A 25,863-nucleotide genomic window follows, 5' to 3' on the forward strand; every position below is an offset into this window, starting at 1 on the left:
ACACACCCACGCTGCACACACAGCGCCCACACCCACGCTGCACACACACACAGCGCCCACACCCACGCTGCACACACACACAGCGCCCACACCCACGCTGCACACACACCCACGCTGCACACACAGCGCCCACACCCACGCTGCACACACACACAGCGCCCACACCCACGCTGCACACACACACAGCGCCCACACCCACGCTGCACACACACACGCTGCACACACACACACGCCGCCCACACACACATTGCACACACACACAGCGCCCACACCCTGTGTTTTTCATCCACTTGTGATCAGGTCACAGAGATAAACTGAGCAGAATCAGACAGGTGGATTTTGGGGTTTATTGCGGTGGCATCTCAACAGTCTACATGTGCCATACACTAGTTTTAGGACTTAATGATGAGTGGAAACAAAAAAGCCCTCAGTGGTTTAAAAATATATATATTTTCCTCCTTTAATTGGATAAATGAATATTTGCAAATAAATAATGGGTGGTTTCAAGCAACATATTTACTCTGATCTTGGGATTGAGGTGTATAATAATCACTATAAGGAAACCGAAGCTTCAGGAAAGACCTCAGAGGTCAGCTGGTCATGTAAAATTGGTAGTTATTGGCCTTTATCATACCTCCCAGCATGCCCCTCTCCGGGAGTGACACAATGCTCGGCTCCTGGACACAGTGCAGCCTGTGCTGAACTGGTTAATTGCTTAAAACAGTGGTTCCCAAACTTTTTCAAATCACGGCGCCCTAGAGCATCAAAATATTTTGAAGGCACACCTAGGCCAAATGCTTCTTATCGAGAAATTCAGAAAAATATATTAAATGAAGTGCATTGTGTGTTTATGTCACAGTTATCTGGTGAGGGACAGGATTTGCTTCTGTTTGTCCGCATATATTATGATTGGCAGCCACCAGCACTGGTTTTGCCTGGTACATTGACTATAAATAATATGAATTGATCTTGGTCCACCAACCCAAGGCACCCCTGCAAGTGTCCTGATGCACCCCAGGGTGCCTAGGCACACAGTTTGGGAACCACTGGCTTAAAAAGTTCTTTCACCACAGGTGACAGCAATCATACAATGAGAGGGAAGTACAGGAGCAGAGCAATGTGTGGAAGAGTTTTCTGATATTTTTTTTAAAGTGCTAATCCTATACATGGCAAAAGCAGCCTGATTGTTCTGTGTAATTGATTGCTGCTTTAAAGAAATGGGAAACTCTCCCAAAATCTCTCACTTTCTGAATCTTGCACCCTATGACATTTGGCCCAATAGATATGTTATTGGCCGCACACTTGTCACTAGGGTTACCAACTCATCCCTTTAATCCGGGACACATATTAATTACACAGGTTCTATGGCAGTTTAAAACCAGGTGAAAGCCAGCCACAGAACCTGTGTAATTAATGTGTCCCGGATTAAAGGGATGAGTTGGTAACCCTACTTGTCACGTGTACGTGTTTGTGCGTAATATTTATTTTGGTACAATATAAATTTATCGTAAATTACAATTGTATGTAGTCACCCTTTGGAAATGAAGCCATGCTGTGTGTTGTCCGGGTATGGGATACAGCCACTATTACTGGTCACCCTCTCCAGCATTTGTGTCACTGCTTCTTTCCCTTGCAGGAAAATGAACAGGAACATCTTACTGCGGATAGAACGCGCAGTGACGCACCACAGGGCGCATCAGCCACTACATACACTGTGCCTCCAAAATACACTGAGATGGCACTGGAGAGCGATCCCTTCTCCGCCTGTGCCCGCTGGCTGGCACTGCCCCCAGACAAGCTCATTCCTTCATACGGCCCTTCTGCAGTACCGCTACTTGTCTGCTAAGCAGGTAACCGTTCTGTCTGTCTCTAATTGTGCCTTTGTGTTGTTGCCCTAATGAACCCTCCCCCTCCGTACCTGGTCCTTAGGTTGAAAGTCGTAGGTCGACTTCACAATAGCCGACACAGCATATAGTTGACATGATTCACATTTTTCATATTTACTGTGCATATGGGCTGGGATCAGGAATGATAACCTGCCTGAAGAATGGCGAGTGAACACGGTACACTAATTGAAGTTCAATATGCTATAAATCCCCCCCCCCCCCCCAAAAAAAAAAAACTCCTTGTTGGCCCCTTCCATGTGTCATTTTCATGTTGACTTTTCTTTACTTGTGTCGACCTTGGGCAAGTCGGCCTTTTGGGGTCACCCTATACACTGTGACCTAATGAACCACACCCTTCTCCAGTTGGGGTAAAATGTGGCAATGCTATGGTAACCAATCACACAGTTGTCTTCATGTATCTTACTAGCCGGCTCAGAGCTGGTATATTGGCAGCGGTCATGCAGTACTAAGAAATCCCAAATTATAGTGTGCCCATTGTTAGGTAATCCACCTTTTCCGTTTTTGGTACAGATGATATTTATGTGTGTCATTCTCTTATTTCATGCAATCGGCCCCTAACAGTCATTTCTCAAACACAGACAGTAAGATGACTGTTAGGGGCTGATTGGCTGCTACTCTTTCCACTCTTAAGGTGCGTACACACGGGGCAATATGATCACTGGCAATATATTGCTCAGCAATCAATCGATTGGTCGCTGATGAAAATGTCACACTGCCGGGAGAAGAGGCAGGGTATGTCGCTGGTCGGTGGAGCAAGCTCCTCCGAACAGCGACCATTAGGGGGCTGAAAACGGGAGCGCGCACCCGGCGATTGCTGGTGCACACTCCAATCACTGGCAATATGGCCGCTCGGAGACCATATTGCCAGTGTACCGTGTGTAAACAGCTTAACTCAGACATTCTCCACTTTTACCTACTCGCTACGAATACCCGTACTTTACTCGAGGATGATCTATTTATACTTTAGTATGTAATTAATGTCAGTGTCTCTGCTGCGCTCCTTCTCCTAGGAAAAAGTCAATAAGAAACCGAGGTTGTTGCCAAGTAAAGAAAAGGTGCGTAAGAAGGTGCTGGTGGTGTGGAACAATATCAAAGTCTATGAGTTGGCCAAAGCTGCGGGTAAAGATATTGGTGAGTTGTTTTCCATCTGTTTTAAGATATTTGGTGAATGAATGGCGCCATCCTTTCCCTACAGTGGTATTGTGCTTTATAACTGCACTCAGATCTATGCTGTGACTGCAAATATAGGGGACACAGGTTCAAATGAGATATATACGGGTGACTGTCAGTCAGGATGCTGGCAGTCAGAATAACAGTGCTGGCATCCCCCTGGAGAAGCATAATTACCCTCCCCCTGCCCCCCTTCATCTCTCTCTGCCCCTAGTCTGACCCTAACTCTCCCTGCTAGTGCCTAATCCTATCCCTGCACAGCGCTGCATCAAGTTAACCGTCCTGCACCGCAGTGTAACCCTCCCTCCCTATCCCTGCACAGCGCTGCCTCAACCCAACCGCCCTGCACCGCAGTGTAACCCTCCCTCCCTATCCCTGCACAGCGCTGCCTCAACCCAACCGCCCTGCACCGCAGTCTAACCTTCCCTCCCTATCCCTGCACAGCGCTGCCTCAACCCAACCGCCCTGCACCGCAGTCTAACCTTCCCTCCCTATCCCTGCACAGCGCTGCCTCAACCCAACCGCCCTGCACCGCAGTGTAACCCTCCCTCCCTATCCCTGCACAGCGCTGCCTCAACCCAACCGCCCTGCACCGCAGTCTAACCTTCCCTCCCTATCCCTGCACAGCGCTGCCTCAACCCAACCGCCCTGCACCGCAGTCTAACCTTCCCTCCCTATCCCTGCACAGCGCTGCCTCAACCCAACCGCCCTGCACCGCAGTGTAACCCTTCCTCCCTATCCCTGCACAGCGCTGCCTCAACCCAACCGCCCTGCACCGCAGTCTAACCTTCCCTCCCTATCCCTGCACAGCGCTGCCTCAACCCAACCGCCCTGCACCGCAGTCTAACCTTCCCTCCCTATCCCTGCACAGCGCTGCCTCAACCTAACCGCCCTGCACCACAGTCTAACCCTCCTTCCCTATCCCTGCACAGCGCTGCCTCAACCTAACCGCCCTGCACTGCAGTCTAACCCTCCCTCCCTATCCCTGCACAGCGCTGCCTCAACCCAACCGCCCTGCACCGCAGTGTAACCCTCCCTCCCTATCCCTGCACAGCGCTGCCTCAACCTAACCGCCCTGCACTGCAGTCTAACCCTCCCTCCCTATCCCTGCACAGCGCTGCCTCAACCCAACCGCCCTGCACCGCAGTCTAACCCTCCCTCCCTATCCCTGCACAGCGCTGCCTCAACCTAACCGCCTTGCACTGCAGTCTAACCCTCCATCCCTATCCCTGCACAGCGCTGCCTCAACCAAACCGCCCGGCACCGCAGTCTAACACTCCCTCCCTATCCCTAAACCCAATCGACCTGCACCGCAGTCTAACCCTCCCTCCCTATCCCTGCACAGCGCTGCCTCAACCTAACCGCCCTGCACCGCAGTCTAACCCTCCCTCCCTATCCCTGCACAGCGCTGCCTCAACCTAACCGCCCTGCACTGCAGTCTAACCCTCCCTCCCTATCCCTGCACAGCGCTGCCTCAACCCAACCGCCCTGCACCGCAGTCTAACCCTCCCTCCCTATCCCTGCACAGCGCTGCCTCAACCTAACCGCCCTGCACTGCAGTCTAACCCTCCCTCCCTATCACTTGCACAGCGCTGCCTCAACCAAACCGCCCGGCACCGCAGTCTAACCCTCCCTCCCTATCCCTCAACCCAATCGCCCTGCACCGCAGTCTAACCCTCCCTCCCTATCCCTGCATAGTGCTGCCTCGACCTAACCTCCCTGCACCTCAGTCTAACCCTCCCTCCCTATCCCTGAATAGCGCTGCCTCAACCTAACCATCTGCACCACAGTCACTCTAACCCTCCCTCCCCGCAACCTGACCCTCCCTGCTAGCGCCTAACCCTATCCTTGCATAGCGCTGCCTCAACCTAACAGCCCCCAAAACCTCAGTCTAACCCTCCCTATCCCTAAATAGTGCTGCCTCGACCTTACCGCCCTGCACCACAGTCTAACCCTCCCACCCCGCAGCCTGACCGTAACCCTCCCTGCTAGAGCCTAACTCTATCCCAGCATAGCGCTGCCTCAACCTAACCGCCCTGCACCGCAGCCTGTCCCTAAACCTCCCTGCTAGCGCTGCCTCAATCTAACCACCCTGCACCGCAGTCTAACCCTCCCTGCTAGCGCCTAACCCTATCCCTGCATAGTGCTGCCTCAACCCAACCGCCCTGCACCGCAGTCTAACATTCCCTCCCCGCAGCCTGACCCTAACCCTCCCTGCTAGTGCCTAACCCTATCCCTGCACAGCGCTGCCTCAACCTAACCACCCTGCACCACAGCCTAACACTATATGTAGGTAACGGTTACTGGATATTGATGTTCAGCATTATGTACATTCCTGTTTTGATCTCCAGATGACGTTTATAACGCTCTAATGTTTGCGAACTTCGATGTGGACAAACTAAAACCATCGTCGGCACTGAGTCCAGAGATGGTGCTGGGAGCAGCGAAGAAATTTGACATGAAGGTCACTTATCAGCATGAAAAAGTGGAGAAAGTCAGGGAAAATAAAGATGCTACAAAAAGGTATTCTAGCTAAAGTCTTGTTATATAGGAACAGGGTAATGCCGGAATGAGCTTGAGATGCTGCCGAAATGCAGAATGATGTCATTGGCCAATCAGCGCAGTGCTTGGCCAGTGAGTGATTATATTAGAGGGGTAAACATTGGGATGGGGGTTGGAATATCTGAAACCTTTAGAATTGGTATACAAGGAAATCTGTAGGAGTTATTGGACTTATTGATGGCTTTGTATGTAAGGAGGGGTTTCCAGAGGGGGTAGACTGACACCGTGTAGAAGGAAAGAGAAATGACCAGCCGCAGCATTAGGATACATTGAATGCATGGATGAGAGTTTTGGTTGCATCAATGGTTAGAGAGTGAATCTGTGGAGAAGGATGAGTCCAAGATGAGACCCAGGGAGGGGACTTGCTGGACACAGAGCTTGAAGCCATCTGCAGGTAGAGAGGAAGGCTGGAGAGATGCCGAGGTCTGGTTGGGTGGAATGCAGCATGTTAAGCTTGTCTCAATGTCGTGCGTCCTTCTGGATATGAAGAGAAGGCTGACCTATGTATCGTACAAAAAACGAAAAGGAAGTAGCGCTAGTAACACCAATGAACATTAATCTCTTATATATTTGGCTACATCTGTCACTCAAAGTGTGTCTGGAGCTGTAACGCTGGGTTGTGGACTTCCATCTTAATTTATGATTGTCATCACCTGTTTTAAACAGGGGATAAGAAAAGTGTTTAAGCACAGGTGATGGTAATCCATAAATTAAGAAGAAAGTCCAGAAACAGAGCAATGTGTCCCTCCTGGAGAGGGTCATGTTGGGAGGTATGCACCTCCCTCCCTCCCTCCCCCCCCCCCCCCCCCCCCATTCACGGCATCCCCACGATTAAATGGCACATGCAAAACACTGACATGGCTATGGTCGACAATGAAAAAGGTTGACAAGATTTATTTTTCACTTTTTCAATGTTTTCATATTCATTCTCATGTGTCGACATGGACACCGATGAAGTGCCACACTTATGTCAACATTTACATGTGTTGAACTTTCTGTGTTGATTTTTTCTTGTGGCGATTCGCAGCACCCCCCGCGACCCACCTCCCGCGATTTGCAGCACACCCCCCGCAATTCGCGGCACCCCCGGTGACTCCCGCGATTCGCGGCCCCACCCCGTGACACCCCCCCCCCCTCCTGCGATTCGCGGCACCCCGCGACCCCCCCTCCCATGATTCGCGGCAACCCCCCCTCCTGCGGTTCACGGTGCCCCCCACGGCCCCCCCTACCGCGATTCCCCACCCCTGACCCCCCCTCCTGTCATTGCGGCAACCCCACGCCCCCGCCACCCACCCTCCCGCGATTCACTGCAACCCCCCGCGCCCCCCCCGCGCCCCCCCCCCTCCCACAATTCGCGGCACACACACCCCCCCCGCGACCCCCCCCTCCCGCAATTCACGGCATCCACCCACGACCCCTCCTTCCGTGATTCGCGGACACCCTTCACCTCCTCCCCCCCCCCCCACCCCCGCACACGATTTTTGAAGATTTATTTTTCTTTTTTTCAATGTTTTCATATTCAATCTCATGTGTCGACATGGACACCGATGAAGTGCCACACTTATGTCAACATTTACATGTGTTGAACTTTCTGTGTTGATTTTTTCTTGTGGCGATTCGCGGCACCCCCCGCGACCCACCTCCCGCGATTTGCAGCACACCCCCCGCAATTCGCGGCACCCCCGGTGACTCCCGCGATTCGCGGCCCCACCCCGTGACACCCCCCCCTCCTCCGATTCGCGGCACCCCGCGACCCCCTCCCACGATTCGCGCCAACCCCCCGGGCCCCCTCTCCCGCGGTTCACGGTGCCCCCCACGACCCCCCCTACCGCGATTCCCCACCCCTGACCCCCCTCCTGTCATTGCGGCAACCCCCCGCCCCCGCGACCCACCCTCCCGCGATTCACTGCAACCCCCCGCGCCCCCCCTCCCACAATTCGCGGCACCCCCCCCCCCCCCCCCCGCAATTCACGGCATCCACCCACGACCCCTCCTCCCGATTCGCGGACACCCCTCACCTCCTCCCTCCACCCCACCCCCACGCGCGATTCACGGCAACCCCAGGATTAAATGGCACATGCAAAACACTGGCACGGCTATGGTCGACAATGAAAAAGGTTGACATGAGTTTTTGAAGATTTATTTTTCTTTTTTTGAATGTTTTCATATTCATTCTCATGTGTCGACATGGACACCGATGAAGTGCCACACTTATGTCAACATTTACATGTGTTGAACTTTCTGTGTTGATTTTTTCTTGTAGCAATTTTTTTCCAGTGACAACTATGAACTATGTGCACGTCAACCTACACATCATCAACCAATTCTTTGTATAATATATAACACCTGTTCTGTTTTACTGTAGGTGTTTTAAGTCAGACCTTTTACTGCTACTATTACTGTTTATGTAAATGCATTCTGAATGACAGCAACATCCTACCATCCTTCTACAAGAATATATAACCAACTAGGTGATTCATCGCGCCCCGTGCCCCCCCCCCCCCCTCCCGCAATTCACGGACCCCCCGCGCACCCCCCTCCCGCGATTCGCAACCCCCCCTCGCGCAATTCACGCCCCCTCCCACGCTTTGCGGACCCCCGCCCTCTCCCGCGATTCGCCGACACCTGCGCCCCCCCCTCCCTTGATTCACGGCACCCCTAAGCCCCTCTTTAGTCCCCCGTATACTCACATACCCCTATCACTACCCAGCTTCCTGCTCTCCTGAACCGTAACTTCCACCACTGGGGAGTTTGCTGACGCTGTTTTGCCCACATGCCCCTATCATGCCTCATAGCCCAGCCTCCTGCTCTCATGCACCCGAACTCCCACCCAGTAGGAGGAGACACTGACTAAGGGCCACCATCCTGTACTCCTGTACTGCCACGCTGGACCCTCACCCACTTGCAGAAGCTGCACAGTATCTCCCACCCTCCTCTTTAGTCCCCCTTATGTCCACACACCCCTATCACTACCCAGCCTCCTGTTTTCCTGTGTCGTGACCTCCGCCAGTGGGGAGCCGCTGACTCAGAAACACCCTACTATACTATTGCACACACACACCTAAACAACATGCACACACAGCCCCCCCCACACCCACAAATGTCACTGTACCCTCCACACTATCAATGTACATCTTACTCTGTAACCGCTTTTTAATTAAACAAAACAATACACACCCCCTTCCACATCATATGCTCTCTATTTAACACATTTCACCTATAACTCAAGTTGCAATACAGGACATCTTTCATACAATTCTAACCATCTTTCTCATATACAAATGTTCACAAATTAAGGGGGCGCAGCCCCTTACGACGGTGTGAAGAGCGCCTGTAGTTAATGACAAGAATTAAAAACAAATTAGTAGTATAAAAACCACAGGATCCGTTCCTATAAATGCCACCGCTGGAAATAAAGGTTCCAATAATATCCAAAGGAAGGTGTATAATGGGCACCAGTTAGTGGTATGCTGGTAATAGATGGATAGTTACCACAGTTGCCACAATTGGGTCACCAGGAGGAATTGTTCCATTCGGAGTGCATGTCAAAGCTGCACTTGGTTGCAGGGAAACGCGTCAGGAGCCCTGGACATTGCACCCAGCACTTTTTATCTCACTGGATCCGGACCAGCCACCACTTGCGCCATTACTGCGCACCTCTGCAAATTATTTCCACTGGACTTTGGCACCTTCACCTGCTTTGGAGAGATAGTGCTGACATGCACTCCGAATGGAACAATTCCTCCTGGTGACCCAAGTGTGGCAACTGTGGTAACTATCCATCTATTACCAGCATACCACTAACTGGTGCCCATTATACACCTTCCTTTGGATATTATTGGAACCTTTATTTCCAGCGGTGGCATTTATAGGAACGGATCCTGTGGTTTTTATACTACTAATTTGTTTTTAATTCTTGTAATTAAATATTACTATTATTAATGTTCATTGGTGTTACTAGCGCTACTTCCTTTTCGTTTTTTGTATGTATCTTGTAAGGGATTGCTCACCCCTATAAGTAGCTGCTTCGCACACGCACCCCATACCAGTGCCCATTACTGTTGCTTGGCAACATCTGTTTTTCTTGACATATGTATCGATCAGAATATAAATCGGCCAATGAATGCAGGAATATAAAGTAGTGTAACACGGTGCGATTTTCTGCCTGTTCAGTCCCGAGTCGCCTGGTGCGGTGTACACATTCCATTTAGACTGTAAAGTACCTATGTGTACTATATAATCTTACCCGCACACTCTCCTTTTCTATTTGAATTCGATGCCATGGGGCTACGCATCAGAATGCATTCAATTTCCTTTTTCGATTTTGTTATAGAAGCAATATCGAATAGAAATATAGACTTCTTCAGACCGCGCGTACACTCTATAAGCAGGACCACCAATAGGGGGATGCTGTGGGTATAGCTGTCCCGGGCCCCAGCCTCTGTAAGGGCCCGGGCAGCTCATTTTGCCCACAGCAACCCTCTGCTGTCTGTGATCGGTCCTCAGCAGGTCCCATAGCAGAGCCTGGCTTCTTCAATGCAAGAATCCGGCAGCCAATTAAAATGCTGCATCGGCTTAGAAACCAATCAGAGCTTGTGTAACGTTAGCCAATCAGAGCAGCTACCGGTAAACAATCTCTGATTGGCTCACCCGCTGCAGCCATGTGACAGGCTCACCATCGAATGATTGTTACACTGGGCGCCAATCATTGCAGGCAGAGCGTCACCCTGGACTAACTCAGCTACTGCGATGAAAACGAGCATATCCGGCCTTGCTGACGTCAGACACCATTCCCTAAAATGCTTAGACACGCCCGCACCTTCCTGGGCACTCCCAGCGTTTTCCTTGGCTCACCTGCGTCTTTCTTAGCACTCCCACTAAACAGCCGGTTTCCACCCCAAGACTCCTGCTTCCTGTCAATCACCTGGCGTATGGCGTGCAAATAGGAAACGTTGCAGGGTGGGCTCACGCGTGCGTGTGTATGCAATGCGCAGTATATCAATAATTGTCCTCAGGGGATCAGGTCTTACCTAATGTGACGTGAGGAGACCTGGGATCGTTAGTGACGTGAGGAGACCTGGGATCGTTAGTGACGTGAGGAGACCTGGGATCGTTAATGACGTGAGGAGACCTGGGATCGTTAGTGACGTGAGGAGACCTGGGATCGTTAGTGACGTGAGGAGACCTGGGATCGTTAGTGACGTGAGGAGACCTGGGATCGTTAGTGACGTGAGGAGACCTGGGATCGTTAGTGACGTAAGGAGACCTGGGATCGTTAGTGACGTAAGGAGACCTGGGATCGTTAGTGACGTGAGGAGACCTGGGATCGTTAGTGACGTGAGGAGACCTGGGATCGTTAGTGACGTAAGGAGACCTGGGATCGTTAGTGACGTGAGGAGACCTGGGATCGTTAGTGACGTGAGGAGACCTGGGATCGTTAGTGACGTGAGGAGACCTGGGATCACTAGTGACGTGAGGAGACCTGGGATCACTAGTGACGTGAGGAGACCTGGGATCACTAGTGACGTGAGGAGACCTGGGATCACTAGTGAAACGAGGAGACCTGGGATCGTTAGTGACATGAGGATCACTAGTGACGTGAGGAGACCTGGGATCACTAGTGACATGAGGATCACTAGTGACGTGAGGAGACCTGGGATCACTAGTGACGTGAGGAGACCTGGGATCACTAGTGACGTGAGGAGACCTGGGATCACTAGTGACGTGAGGAGACCTGGGATCACTAGTGACGTGAGGAGACCTGGGATCACTAGTGAAACGAGGAGACCTGGGATCGTTAGTGACATGAGGATCACTAGTGACGTGAGGAGACCTGGGATCACTAGTGAAACGAGGAGACCTGGGATCGTTAGTGACATGAGGATCACTAGTGACGTGAGGAGACCTGGGATCACTAGTGAAACGAGGAGACCTGGGATCGTTAGTGACCTGAGGTTCACTAGTGACGTGAGGAGACCTGGGATCACTAGTGACGTGAGGAGACCTGGGATCACTAGTACGCCGCTCCTGTAATGACCATGTGGCCTCATTCTAGACCGGTTTAATATTCTTTTGTTCTGCTTACAGGGGCCCTCCAGACCCTTCTGTGCTGGTGCCCAAGCATCCTGTGGTTACTATAATGGGGCATGTGGATCATGGAAAGACAACACTGCTTGACCAGCTGAGGAAAACTCAGGTAGCCGCAATGGAGGCCGGCGGTATTACCCAGCATATCGGAGCGTTTAGTGGTGAGGCCTGTGTGTTTTACCACATCATTATATTCTCTTATTTTTTATTTATACAACAATGGCCTAGGCCAGTGATGGCTGACCTTGACACTCCAGCTGTTGTTGAACTACACATCCCAGCATTCCCTGCTACAGTTTTACCATTTTGCCATGCTAAAACTGATGCAGGGCATGCTGGGATGTGTAGTTCAACAACAGCTGGAGTGTCAAGGTTAGCCATCACTGGCCTAGGCCACCTAAATGCAACCCTCAAGGCACCCTTACAGTCCAGGTTTTCAGGATAACCTTGCATGGACACAGGTGACTTAATTAGTGCTTCAATCAAATTGATGTAATATATGTACAAAGCCATTGCTGTGCTTCAAATCTCTACTGCTAGGGTCTCTTGAGGATTGCATACAGTATGCCATTGTATATTAATTGCAGGGAGCTTCCTAATTTACCTCATGAAAACCAAGTGTACGAGCCCCATGTAGCACCACAGTGAGGGAAAAATGCTGCAATGTAAGATGAATAAAATCAGTATTTGCTTTCAAAACCAAATCTGTTCTTTTAGGTACACTTGCCTTAAATCAGGGATTTTGTAGGATTATAGACAGGTGTATGATTAACCACTCTACAGGCATTAACTGAAACAGAAACAGCTGTGTAGGAGGCTTCACACTGGATGAGAAGCAGCCAAATTTTGCTACAAAGGGGAGGTTTCATGTCATGCCCCATGGCAAGACTGAGCACAGCAACAAGACACAAGGTAGTTATACTGCATCAGCAAGGTCTCTCCTAGGCAAAGATTTTAAAAAAGACTGAGGTTTCAATATGCGCTGTTCAATCTCTTGAAGAAGCACAAAGACATGGACAGCAATGAGGACTGTAGACACAGGAAACTTAGACAACTCATACTTACTTCCCAAAATCAGAAGATGTCGAACTGGCAGGAAAAACAGTGGGGCCCAGGTACACCCGCTGAGAGAATTCCTGCCACAAGTGGTCTCCATGGAAGAAGTGTGGCCAAAAAGCCAAATCTTCCATATTGAAACAAAGCTACGCGACTCAACTATGCACGAGCACATGGGGATTGGGTTACAGAAAAATGGCAGCAGGTGCACTGGACTGATGAGTCAAAATGTTAAATATATTTCTGGTGGCGGGCGGAGGCGTGGCCACGGCAGGACGTGAGTGAGGGCACGTTATCGAGCTCCCCTGTGTCTGCTGCTGCGTATGATGCCTTCCCCGATGCTTGGTTGAGCTTCCCCGACTTCGAGTGACCCGGCCTGGGGAATCTCCCCCTTACCTCTCCCATCTGTCCCGTGGAAGGTCACATTAAATGAGAGCCGCACAGGTGTGCTGATAGAGGTGCTGTATGCAGGAACGCCGGGGTAAGACAGATGCGCCGATGGACGTAAAGCCCGGCAGTGACGAAGTGCTCTCCGTCAGTTCCTCCACCCTCTGCTTCCCTGGGCGCGGGTGAGTGACGCGGCCCGGGAGATACATCACAGACGGAGTGCCGTGTTCGTTTGATGTGAGGTCCCCGGATACCACGCTGGCAAAACACCGGGCGCGTGTGAGAGACGCGTGCCGGAGGATACAACACAGACGGGGCATCTAGAGCGTCTGCCGCGTGGCTGTCGGAAACAGCGTCGCAATACAGCACAGACCCCAGCAGCTGAATACTCCTTCTCCCCCCGCCTCCACCAGCGTGCCCGGACCCGGGTGTGAGACGTGTGCCGGGGCTGGTAGGGTAAGAGCGGGCAAGGAGTGGGCAAACTAAGTAAAGCCTTAAAAGTTCTTTATTACCACACCTGCAGTACTGGTTGGAGGGGAAGGAACTGAGAGACGGCGAGTCAAGGTAAAGCCTAACAATTGTTTTCAACTCTTCTGACTGTATATATACAAGGGAGGAAAAAGGTCTTGTGTGCCCAGAAGGGTGGACTGTGGTGAGGCGCTTGCCGGAGATTGAGTTTGGCCCCAGAGGTGGTGTGGGTGCCAGGTAAAGCACCGGTGCCCTGCACAGTTTGATTCGTCCGGGGGTGTTTGGTGCTATTTCTGGTGGGGCACGCGCAGTGAGCCTGCCTGGGAAAGAAAAAGATTTTTCTCATTTTTTCATAATTTACTTTTTGCCTGTGACTGTTATTTCTGAAGATGGGTAAAACGGGTCAAAGTGCAGTGGCCACTCGGCTAGAGAAATATGCCAGGCAGCAGGCAGGCAGTAGTTCACAAACTAGCACCCCGCTTACCACTCCTGTAAAGGAGAGCAAATCCCAGCAGCCCCCGGAGGTGACTTTGCAACAGGTGCTGGAGGCAGTAAATAATTGCGAGACCCGTCTCTTGGAACAGATCAATAAAGTGCAAAGTGACATTATGCTGTTAAGGGACGATGCCAAAAAAATTCGTGAGAGAGTCACGGAGACGGAAACCAGGATAGGGGCTTTGGAAGACACTGTTACACCCTTAATGTCTCAAGTTAAAGTTCTTACAGGACAAATCTCTGACATGCGCCACAAAATGTCCAATTTCGAAGGCAGACTCAGGCGTAACAATGTGCGCTTTATTGGCTTTGAGGAAAAAGCAGAGGGGAATGCCCCAGAAAAATTTCTGGAGGGATGGCTGAAACAAAAATTTGGGGATAAGGCCTTTTCGGCACAATTTGCAATAGAAAGGGCACATCGTATCCCAGGTCGGCCGTATCCCCCAGGGGGTCCCCCACGCACCCTAATAGCAAAATTTTTGCACTTTAAAGACCGGGACTCAATTCTCAGGATGGCAAGGGAAAAAGAAGACCTTGAGTATAATGGCAAGAGGGTGTCGACCTACCCAGATTTCCCTATTGAAGTACAAAAGGATCGAGCCAAGTTCAGAGACATTAAGACCCGTTTAAGAGAACTTGACCTTAAGTACTCAATGTTATACCCTTCAAAATTAAGGGTCATTTCAGATGGTGCTACCAAGTTTTTCTTTTCCCCAGAGGAGGTCGCACAGTGGCTGGATAGTGTACATCCGGGCAGAAAACAAATATTAGCTAATGTGACCTGATAATTTATCTGTTGGAGTTATATGTACATTGGCCTAGTGGCCGCTAACGGGAGGCAATGGGGTGTGATATACGTGTTCAAAATTATGCTTAACGACAGGCTGTGGTACTCGAGTCGGGGGGAGGGGGGGATGGGGTAAAATAAGTAAAATGTGATAAGTGTAAGTAAAGAAGTAGACACGGGGGGGTAAGAACGGGCCTCGGTGGTGGCCATTAGTTGTTTGCCTCTGGTATCTCAATAACGGGATAAGGTGGTGGGTGGGGGACAGGTATGCCTAGGGGGAGAGGTTATACAGGGTGGGGGAGGGGGGGGGGTAAGGGGTTATGTAAATTTATGTTTGTTCCTGGAGTTTCCCGGCCCGGCCCAAGGCCCCCAAAGGGTCATATGATTTGTAATTTGCCTAAAAAATTCCTGGTGTATCCCTATAAAATAGAAAATAATGTAAACAGTTATCAGATGTATCCATGCGGAGGAATAGATATCATGTTATATATCACGTAATATTGTACTATGGTTAAGATTCTGACCTGGAATGTTAGGGGGCTGAATGAGAAAGTGAAAAGAGCTCTTGTACTTAAACAATGTAAAACAATGCAGGCAGATATTATATGCCTGCAAGAAACCCATTTAATCAAAGAAAGGACGGGATCCTTAAGGAGGCCATGGATTGGCTCATCATATCATGCTACCTTTTCCTCAGGTTCAAGAGGGGTAACAATTCTGATTAGGAAAGCTTTGATATTTGAATGTAGAAGGGTGAAGATTGATGCAGGGGGAAGATACATATTTTTGGAATGTAGTATAGAACATGTACGTATGTGTCTTCTCGCTGTATACATCCCCCCCCCTTTCTCATATGATGTGTTAAAAGTGGCGGTCGAGTTTGCGGCACAGTGCCCGGATAACTTGGTTTTGTGCTTGGGAGATTTTAATAAAGTCTTGGCACCTAGGCTGGACAGGTGGAATAAATCGGAGGATGAGATTTCCAGGGAGGGAACTAGGTTCGCAGAATTTATGAGTGAAGTGGGGTGGAGGGATCCGTGGCGGCTTAGAAACCCAGAGCTTCAACAATTTTCGTGTTACTCCTCAACACATAAAGTATTCTCTAGAATAGATATGGTCCTAGTGTCGGACGGGCTTTTTGATAAAATCACCCATGTAGAATATAAACCACGTGGGATTTCAGATCATTCCCCCATCGTTGTTGAACTAAACCTGAACACTCAGGTAGGCTTTCGATATTGGAAACTTCAGCCCTTCTGGCTACCCCAGTTGGGTGAACAGGAGGAGCTAGGAAAAATTATAGAGGGTTTCATGAAGGATAACAAGGGGTCAACTAAAGCTGGGTTTGTTTGGGATGCATGTAAGGCCTTCTTACGAGGGGTTTTTATAAAAAAAATCGCTTATTTAAAAAAAACACACAGAGCCAGGACGTTAGAATTGGAAGGAAGGATGTTAGCCCGGGAGAATGTTTTCCTTATAAGCAAATCAGAAGAGGATAGGTCTGAATGGTTGAGGGCACAGAATGAATGGCTGGTGTATTTGCAAGAAATAGCATGCCGTAAGATGGTAGTTGGGGCCCATAGATGGTACTCGGAAGCAGACCGGGCGGGGAAATTTATGTCATACTTAATTAAACAGGACAACCCATCTAATATCATCCCTTTAATTAGAAATGACGCAGGAGTAACGCTGACAGAAACCCCAAAAATCGTAGCAGAATTTGTGTCATACTTTAAAGATATTTATCAATCTAAGTTAAGATGTAGCGATGAAGAAATAAAGGATTACCTGGGCAAAATAGATATGCCGCAATTGGCACCGGAAGCCAGGGAATATTTGGATTCACCAATAACCCAGGAGGAAGTGGACTTAGCTATTAAAACACTCAAGGGTAATAAAGCGCCAGGGCTTGATGGGATCCCGGGAGAAGTGTACCAGAGATATATTAAAATTCTAGGTCCCCAAATTCTGGAGGTATTTCAAGATATATCAACAACAGGTATAATTCCCTCCTCAATGGCAGAGGCCACAATTATTATGATTCCAAAGGACGGTAAAGATTTGGCCAGGGTTGACTCCTTTAGACCAATCTCACTTATAACCTCAGATGCCAAAATATATGCGAAGATCCTTGCAATTAGACTTAATCATGTGATCAGTCAAATCATCCATCCGGATCAGACGGGCTTCATGGAGGGCAAGTCCACCATGATTAACCTGCGCAGGGTCTTCACATACATTCAATGCATAGAGCAGAAGAAAATAGATGCTGTCATTGCCTCCTCTGATGCGCATAAAGCGTTTGATTCGGTGGAGTGGAAGTTTTTATGGGGGGCAATGAGGGCATTTGGGATAGGAGAGGGGTTTATTAACTTTGTCGCCCGGTTGTATCAAAATCCTAGTGCTCGGATGACGATTAATGGTTTTACTTCCGACCCATTTCCTCTATCTAGGGGTACACGGCAGGGGTGTCCTTTGTCCCCTCTGCTGTTTGCAGTGGCGATGGAACCCCTGGCGTGTATGCTGAGATATGCTTTGGAAGGAGAAGGGACGGAGGGGGGTAGAGGTGACAATTTGATATCGTTGTACGCGGATGACCTATTGGTCGGGTTGGCGAACCCTCAGGAAAAACTCCCGGTTATTGCCGAGATAATAAGTGTGTTCGGGGAATACTCGGGACTAAGAATGAACTGGACTAAATCCCATCTTCTGCAGTTGAGCAATAATAACCTAGGTGAATCGCGGATTGACACTCGGCTGCAAATAGTTGATAGGTTTAAGTACTTGGGGATTTGGGTAGCAAGGGCTCCATGGGATTTTATTCAGGATAATATTGTGCCGTTTATGGAAGAATTGAGGATTAAATGTAGATGTTGGGCTAGGCTTCGAATTTCCCAAATGGGTCGAGTGAACCTAGTAAAAATGGTCATATTGCCTAAATATACATATATAATTCAGCAATCACCAGTATTTATCAGGGACGAATATTTCAGGAAAATAAATAACTTGGTGTCATCACTAATATGGCGGGATAAGAGGCCAAGAGTCAGGTTGGAGATCCTTTGCAGGGATGCGGATAAAGGGGGCCTTGCCCTGCCAGATTTTAAGACCTATTATATGGCTGCACAAACGGTCCATCTTTGCACGTGGATCCGACATGCGGAAGCCTCAAAGGAATTGTTACACCTTATTGAAACTGTGGACCCAGGTTTCACACCCCTGCAGAGATTAATGGTGAAGGGGCTTCCCCGCAAAACTCCTCCAATAATTATACAGGCCATTAAAGTCTGGAAGTGGGTGGGTAAAATAAGTAAGGCGGAAGGATTTGATCCTGACACGCCAGTGTTATCTATACAGACAGTTAAGGCCATACAAGAACAACAAGGAAGAAGGGTATGGAGTGAATATGGGATAGAAAATTTGGGACAGCTCTATTCTGAGGGAACTTTGAAGTCTTTTGCTCAGCTACAAACTGAATATGAGATCCCTAGAGAAATGTTTTTTAGGTTTTTACAACTTAGGAGTGCCCTGAACCAATTTAGTAGTGGCATAAGGGTGTATATTGCGGAGTCGCCAGGTAAAAAATTTATTAAACTACTAGGACCCGGTAAGCGACTATCCAAACTGTACAAGTTTTTACATTCATTTGCCCAAATGGAAGAATTGGAGGGGGTACGGGATAAATGGATTGGGGATATGCCACGGTTGGAGGAGCAAAGTTGGAAAGGGGCTCTTTCTGCCATTAAATCAGCTACTAATTCTATAGGGGTACGGCAGGTACAGTTTAACATAATCCATCGGATATATATTACCCCTGTGAAATTAAAAAGATTTAATGGGACAAAAACCGATAACTGCCCCAAATGTGGGGAGGGTGAGGCGGCTTTCTGGCACCTACTATGGAGGTGTCAAAGGGTCGCCAGCTTTTGGGACAAGGTAATTCAAATTATGGTTCAGTTAGGCATCCCTAGAAGCCAACTAAATGAAGTGAACCTACTCCTAGGGGTCTGGAGGGAGGGCGCAATGTCACGAGATATGACGCAAATGGTCAGGAATTTAGCCGCCTTAGCTAAAGTTATTGTAGCCAGACATTGGATGGCAGTTAACGGTCCAGAGGTGGTTGAATGGGTGAATTTGGTAAACTCCACTCATGATCATGAAAAATTTATATATGCATCGCGTGGGATTCGTCAGAAATTTCAAAAAGTATGGGGACACTGGCAAAGTTCAATACACTATAAAGTAACAAAAGGCAATTAACAAAAAAAAAAAATAAAAAAAAAAATAGGAGTTAGGGGCAGAATACGTCAGAGTGGAGAGGGATAGAAGGGAGAGAGTAAGGAGAAATGTATAAAATAACAATATAGTGTGAATCACGATGTGTGTAATAATATACTGAAGGAGCAATAAAGCGGATAGAATTATTATTTGCTTAGGTATTACATGTGTTTAAAATATGGGAGTTATACAGTTTGGAAGTTCACTAAAGAGCAAGGTATAGTAGGAGAATAAAAATAAGGGAAAAAAAGGGGGAAGGGAAAAAATTGATTTTTATTCTCTTTGGTTATTTGTATTTTTTTAGTGGGTGTGTGGGAATGGTTGGAGGGGAGAGGGTGGGATGGGGTTCTTTGGGGGGAGGGGGGAATGGGTTGGGCCCACAATGTTACGTGATATGGTCTATATATTATAATGACACAAGTGGAGATATACTGCACAGATTGATATGGCACACAAATGTGGGACGATATATGTCTCACTCTTAGCTTAGTGTTTTTTTTTTTTTTTTTTCTTTCTCTTTTTCTCTTTTTTTGGTCTCCCTTCATTCTCTCTTCCGATTCATTAAAATAAAATAAAAGGCTTATCTCTGTATATAAGCATAGGGTGCAGAAAGAGTGCTAGCATTGGGCAACAGGTAGTTTTACTAATGTGGGGCGACGGAGCGGGGGTGGGGGGGCGGGGGGGGTAAACGCAGGAACGTGTTTGTTATGTATTGTTGTGTTTTGTAATGTTATAAATATGTATGTGAAAAATCCAATGAAAATATATGTAATCTTTTTGTATATATGTCGTATGATGGAAAATATAAATAAAGACTAAATTAAAAAAAAAAATATATTTCTGGTGGAATAGAAGGCAGCTTGTCTCCTTACTAATAAGCACCTTCTACCCCTTTCACGCAGCAAATTCCGGGTCACACCCGGGGTGAAATTTTAATAGGATGAGAGATTCAGAAAGTTTTGGTAAAAATTAAGTTGTTGTTTTTTTTAAAGCGGCAATCCTTTACACTGCAAAACCAGTTTGATTTTGCCGCGTAAATGATTGCCGCTTTTAAAAAGCTTTCTTACCAAATTTTTCCATTTTCTGAATCTCTCATCCTATTAAATTTCACCCCCAGTTTTTGGACATCGGTCTGTCCCAGGAGCGACCCGGCACTTGCGACAATTAGCCCCACAGGCAATAAGCCTGATGTCAGAAAGGGGGTGGGGCAGAGACGTGTCACATCATCGGGTGGCGGGGAGGAGGCAGCGCTTGGTGCTGATGCCGCCTCCTTCCTATAGTGGAACGAGGCCTGGTTTACACCGCCCAGCAACATGGGTAAAACCCGTCTGAATGCCGGGTTGCTATACCCGAGTTTTCTCAAATGACCCTTTCACATAGCAAAGAGACCTGATGACAACCCGGTTTATTTGTGCGGTGTGAAAGGGGTATTAGTGGACCACCGATTATGTCTGTACTAATGCCAAATGGCACGTTTAATTAACCTTTCATTTTTTCTGTGTATGAAGTTTTTTTAGCTTCAGGGGACAGGATCACATTTCTCGACACCCCTGGACATGCGGCATTCTCCGCCATGCGCGAGCGAGGAGCGCACGTTACCGATATCATTGTACTGGTAGTAGCGGCAGATGATGGCGTCATGAAACAAACCGTTGAGTCCATCCGGCATGCCAAAGCTACTCAAGGTAAATGATGATGAGCTGAGCAACGGCTACCAGCTGTGCGCCATGTGTATAAACTACCAACCAATCAGCTCCCAACTGTCATTTTTCAAACGCAGCCTTTAAGAAGACAGAAGCTGATTGGCTGGTACTTGATCTCTCTACACTTTCTCTCTTCACCACCTCATAAATATCCACCTATATTTTTTACCCCTCAAACAAACACTAGGACAAATTGTGACAGCATCGCATCAACCTTCATTATGTTTTTGGACTGTGGATGGGGGTCAGAGCACCAAGAGAACCCCCCCCCCCCCCCCCCCCCCCCCCCCGTATGCATTGGCAGCATATACAAACTGCAGACACAGCATTACCAGCAATTCTAACCATTGTGGGATTGTTGGGAACATGTAAAAGTTCCAGCATTAATTCCAATGCATTTATCTTCAGTGCACAACCCCCACATTTATAACACACTGCACTCTCCACCCCCCAAAAATGATTGAAATTACCATCCAGTGGAAGCAACGGGAATCCTCAAACTGATTTGTAGAAATAAGAATTCTCAGTGATAAGTACCGGCAGAGACAGAATATTAGTACATAGCAATTACACAGTCGTTTTGTGGTAATTTCCTAGTAAATTAACAAATATATGTTTCCTCTGTGAACGGAACTTAAATTCACCCCTTCAGTGGTATGTCCGGAAGAGTTCCTTGCATGCCACTGTTTACTCAGGTGAGCACCAGTGGTGCCTTCAGTGGTGCGCCACATGCAAGGCCGCTCCCCCCCCAACCCCCAGATTTATTGAGAGGTGTTCAATGCTCTCGCGGCAATGCTGATAGTTTGGAGGAAGTATTCGGTACTTGTGTATTTTGGCGGCGCCCATCGCATCGCATACCATAACGCATACAATGGTATGCGATGCAACGCAATATCGTACGATAGTGCACGATGGCATTCAATTTGGAAATTGTATGCCATTGTACTTGGCATACGATGCCATACGATGCGATGCGATTAAACATTGTATAAGCACCCTAATGGGTGCTTATACAATGTAAAGCACCCAAATGGGTGCTTACAATGTTAAATGCACCCCCACGCCACCCCCCCCACTATAAACGTGAACCCGAAGCATGGCGAGCGGCGGCGGTACGCGTCCTACGACCTTTTCATACCCCCACTATCCACGTCGGCGTGGAGTTGAGAATAGAATAGTGTGGCGAGCGCAGCGAGCCACCGAGCCCGAAGCGTGGCGAGCGGACGCGGATACCTGTGAAGCCCGCGAAGGGACGCGTTTACCTGTGAAGGTATCCGCGGCCCCTCGCGGGGCTTGCTACGCTCGCCACGCTTCGGGCTCGGTGGCTCGCTGCGCTCGCCACACTATTCTATTCTCAACTCCACGCCGACGTGGATATTGGGGGTATGAAAAGGTCGTAGGACGCGTACCGCCGCCCCTCGCGGGCTCGCTACGCTCACCACGCCTCGGGTTCACGTTTATAGTGGGGGGGTGGCGTGGGGGTGCATTTAACATTGTAAGCACCCAGTAGGGTGCTCAAAAGCACCCTTTAGGGTGCTTATACGATTTTTAATCGTATGGGGGGCAAAATCGCGTCGCATCGTATGCCATCGGGTGCATGGCATGCGATGCGATCCGTTCATCGTACGACGGACATCGGGGGCGCCGCCAAAATACACAAGTACCAAGTATTCAACTCCCTCCCCTTCACTCGCCATATCCACATGGCTGGTTCCCTTCGGCGAGGTGAAAATGGCGAGTGTGGCCACTAAAACGGCGGCACTCGCCACAAAATGCAGTGGCCTCGCCGTTTAAGGGGATCCTCGCCATCCTCTCATGTAGAAAACCCCCTCACCGCAGCATTGATTACCGCCCATAGGCCCTTATTCTGGTTCACTCGCAAAGGCAAATTGGGGGCAGAGGTAACTTGTGCAGAGAGAATTCGATTATTTTGTTTCTGGGCAGTTAAAATCCTGACTGCTTTGACCAATTGAGAAGGAATTTGCCTTTGCAAATGAACCAGAGGCCATAGTCCGATCTGGCTGGTTGGAACAAAAATGTGGTAATGGATGAGAGCAAATGACAGTTGACCATTTGCATCGAAATGCGGAAAACTGCCAAACTGTCATTGATATTATCAGTCAGATCGGACAATGAATCTGTAGATGTATGGCCAGCTCCACAGTTGGCTGTGAGACTCATTATGTTGGCTGATATTTCTTTATAATGAAGCTTGTTTTCACTTGAGTTTTTCCTCCCACTCTCGCAGTTCCCATCATCCTGGCCATAAACAAGTGTGACAAACCGAAGGCTGATCCGGACAGGGTGAAGAAGGAGCTCCTGTCCCATGATATCGTATGTGAGGAGTTTGGGGGAGATGTCCAAGCTATACCTATATCTGCATTAAAGGTACGGTCAGCGCAACACACTTTGTTATAAACCTACTGAATGCACACATATAGAATGCTTGGTTTAAATAGCATCTAAAGATTTTGAAAACGCTTAACCCATGTTTTGTTTGTACGCGATGGCGGGTTTCGAAAATGCTCTCGATGTCTGCGGTTTTACCGCCACCCTCCTTTACCTCCCCCAGTGTTTGACAGTCGGTCACATTGTGAGTACCCTCACTACGCATGATATACCTAACATACAGATGTAGCCACGCTCTTTCTTGCCAGATCACCAACGCAGAGTGGGGCCCTTAGTAATGCAGAATCGGGCCCTTTGTACGCGATGGGCCTGCTTTCGAGCTGATCACTGATCAAGCAATTATCCAATGACTGTATGTTTCCATTTCTCTTTCCTCCACTAGGTGACGTGCATGCAGGTGGGAGAATGACTAAATAAATTGCTTATCGATTGTAAAAGCAATGTGGCCAGAGGTTGACTGACAGGAAGCTGGGGGTGGTAACAGGACGTATTTAGGATATGTCCGAAAAAATGCAGCCATGCCCAGGCATTATTAGTCTGGGACATCTGCGCTGGCATCGGTCAGTCTGTCTCTGTCGCAGTTGACCAGTCACATTTGCAAAGATTGGAAAAACCATCCGATGGTTTGGGAATTGCGAATAGATTTTTTTGTGCGGATATCGATCTGCGATAATTTCAATTCATTCGAAGATTTTTACAGAGCAGATTTTTTTTCTGCCTGGGCGCTGGCTATCTACTCAGTCATCTTCAACTTTCAGATCACCAAACAGATCTGAATCCGGCCGAATGAGCAAATTAGAAGGTAAAAAAGGAAAACATTTTCCAGATGGGGAATTGCTGCAGAACCTCTTGGTCATGCCACTCTGAGCAAACAGGACAGGTGAATCTTTTGAGGACACGTCTGTAATCAGGGAGTTAAATAGAAGATGTCCTAAAACTTTGCTGGCACTTGTTGTGAGACCTAGAACTGTTCTGATGCTTTTCAAACCACTTGGGAGATCAGCAAAGACGGCTCTGAAAAAGCTCTTTTTTTAAAGAATGTAAAGAATTCAGGTGTAGATGTATGAAGCGGTGGGAGGAGAAGGGGCTCATGGCAACCAATCAGCTGCTTTGTTTAATGTTATATTATGCAAATTATAGATGTAACGTCAGTGCTGATTGGTTGCCATGGGCCACTTCCCCTCCCTTATCGCTGCTTCATATATCTACCCCTCAGTACAAGTATAAATGGTGCGTCCCTAATTAACCAGCAGTGTTACGATGTCCCTCCTCATTACACTAGGAGCCTGTATGTAACAATCATGTCTATTGCAGGGAGACAACCTGCAGGCCTTAGCTGAAGCCATCATCACCCTAGCAGAGGTGTTGGAGTTGAAGGCTGACCCCACAGGACTAGTGGAAGGAACAGTTATTGAATCTTCTACAGACAAGGGAAAAGGGTATATATCCGCACCGTGTATAGCCATGGGCCAATAAGGCGCCCAGAAACATGCTGATCTTACAGTATGGCTGTCAGTCATTCAGGAAGCAGGCAGGGTGCTAGAGCATCACCTACCCTTCCGGGGCTGTGGGTGACTGTTGTGAGTCTCCAGCAGCTTCCAATAAGTGGGTTGGATACTCTGAATTGGTACCAGCTTTCAGGGCAGCCTCGCAGTGTCACCTGAAGCGGAGACAGCCAGGGTTCGTGTCCTCCGCCGGCCGGAAACTGGGGCATGCGTGCATGCGAGACGCTCGAGCATCCCAGTCAGATGGCGAACCCCACACGCTGGATGAGAGACGCTCCATCTGTAAAGGTGCATACACACTGTACAATTTTTTTGTCCAATTTGTTTAAAGACATTTCTATTGAACCCAGTGTCCTGGGCGAAAGATGTTGACGGCGGACGAACAGCGAATCATAATGCGCATACCTGCCAGTTGTTCATCAAGATTGTTCGTCAACTGTGCAGGCAGCTCAATTTGCATATCTTTCAAAAAGAGCCTATAAACTGTAGCTAGATCTTTCGTCTTTCATCAACATCTTTCATCCAGGACACTGGGTTCAAGGGAAATGTCTTTCAATGAAATTGGTAAAAAAAAATTGGGTACTTGTGTAGTAGACGGGCACCCACTAAGCAATTTGCTTAGTGGGCTATTCTGCATTGGAAAATCACATTACATCGCATGGGCCTTTTTAAGGGCCCTGTGATGCGATTTTCCTATGTAATTTATTCACTGCAAAATTGCATGTGATTTTATAGGGTGTACGATGCCATTACATTAGCTATACAATAATAGCATTGTATGACATACAATGACATTTTAGGCACCCCCCACTATCTACGCCACCCTGAAGCGTGGCGAGCGGCTGCGGAACGCATCATCCGACCTTTTCATACTATCCACGTCCGCTTGGAGTTGATTTTATATAGCGTGGCGAGTGCAGCGACCCACCAAGCCCGAAGCGTGGCGAGCGGACGCAGAATACATGTAAAGTAATCAGTGTCCCCTGGCGGGGCTCGCTGCACTTCCCACGCTTCAGGCTCAGTGGCTCGCTGTGCTCGCCACACTATAT

The 25,863-nt window shown here is 48.6% G+C and overlaps 1 protein-coding gene across 3 annotated transcripts in view; it reads left to right on the forward strand.

Annotated features, from left to right (window-relative positions):
* Positions 1 to 25,863, forward strand: part of MTIF2 (mitochondrial translational initiation factor 2) — a 33,154-nt gene that overhangs the window by 929 nt on the left and 6,362 nt on the right. For all 3 annotated transcript variants that reach the window (XM_083175206.1, XM_083175208.1, XM_083175207.1), the window contains exons 2-8: positions 1,637 to 1,850; positions 2,918 to 3,038; positions 5,429 to 5,600; positions 11,727 to 11,887; positions 20,706 to 20,882; positions 23,149 to 23,288; positions 24,624 to 24,748. In XM_083175206.1, coding sequence (XP_083031332.1) covers positions 1,637 to 1,850; positions 2,918 to 3,038; positions 5,429 to 5,600; positions 11,727 to 11,887; positions 20,706 to 20,882; positions 23,149 to 23,288; positions 24,624 to 24,748 — 1,110 coding nt within the window. The remainder of the gene's footprint in view (positions 1 to 1,636; positions 1,851 to 2,917; positions 3,039 to 5,428; positions 5,601 to 11,726; positions 11,888 to 20,705; positions 20,883 to 23,148; positions 23,289 to 24,623; positions 24,749 to 25,863) is intronic.

Source organism: Crinia signifera, chromosome 3 (genome assembly GCF_055691185.1).
Source record: "Crinia signifera chromosome 3, ASM5569118v1, whole genome shotgun sequence".
In the NCBI taxonomy this organism is placed as follows: Eukaryota; Metazoa; Chordata; class Amphibia; order Anura; family Myobatrachidae; genus Crinia; species Crinia signifera.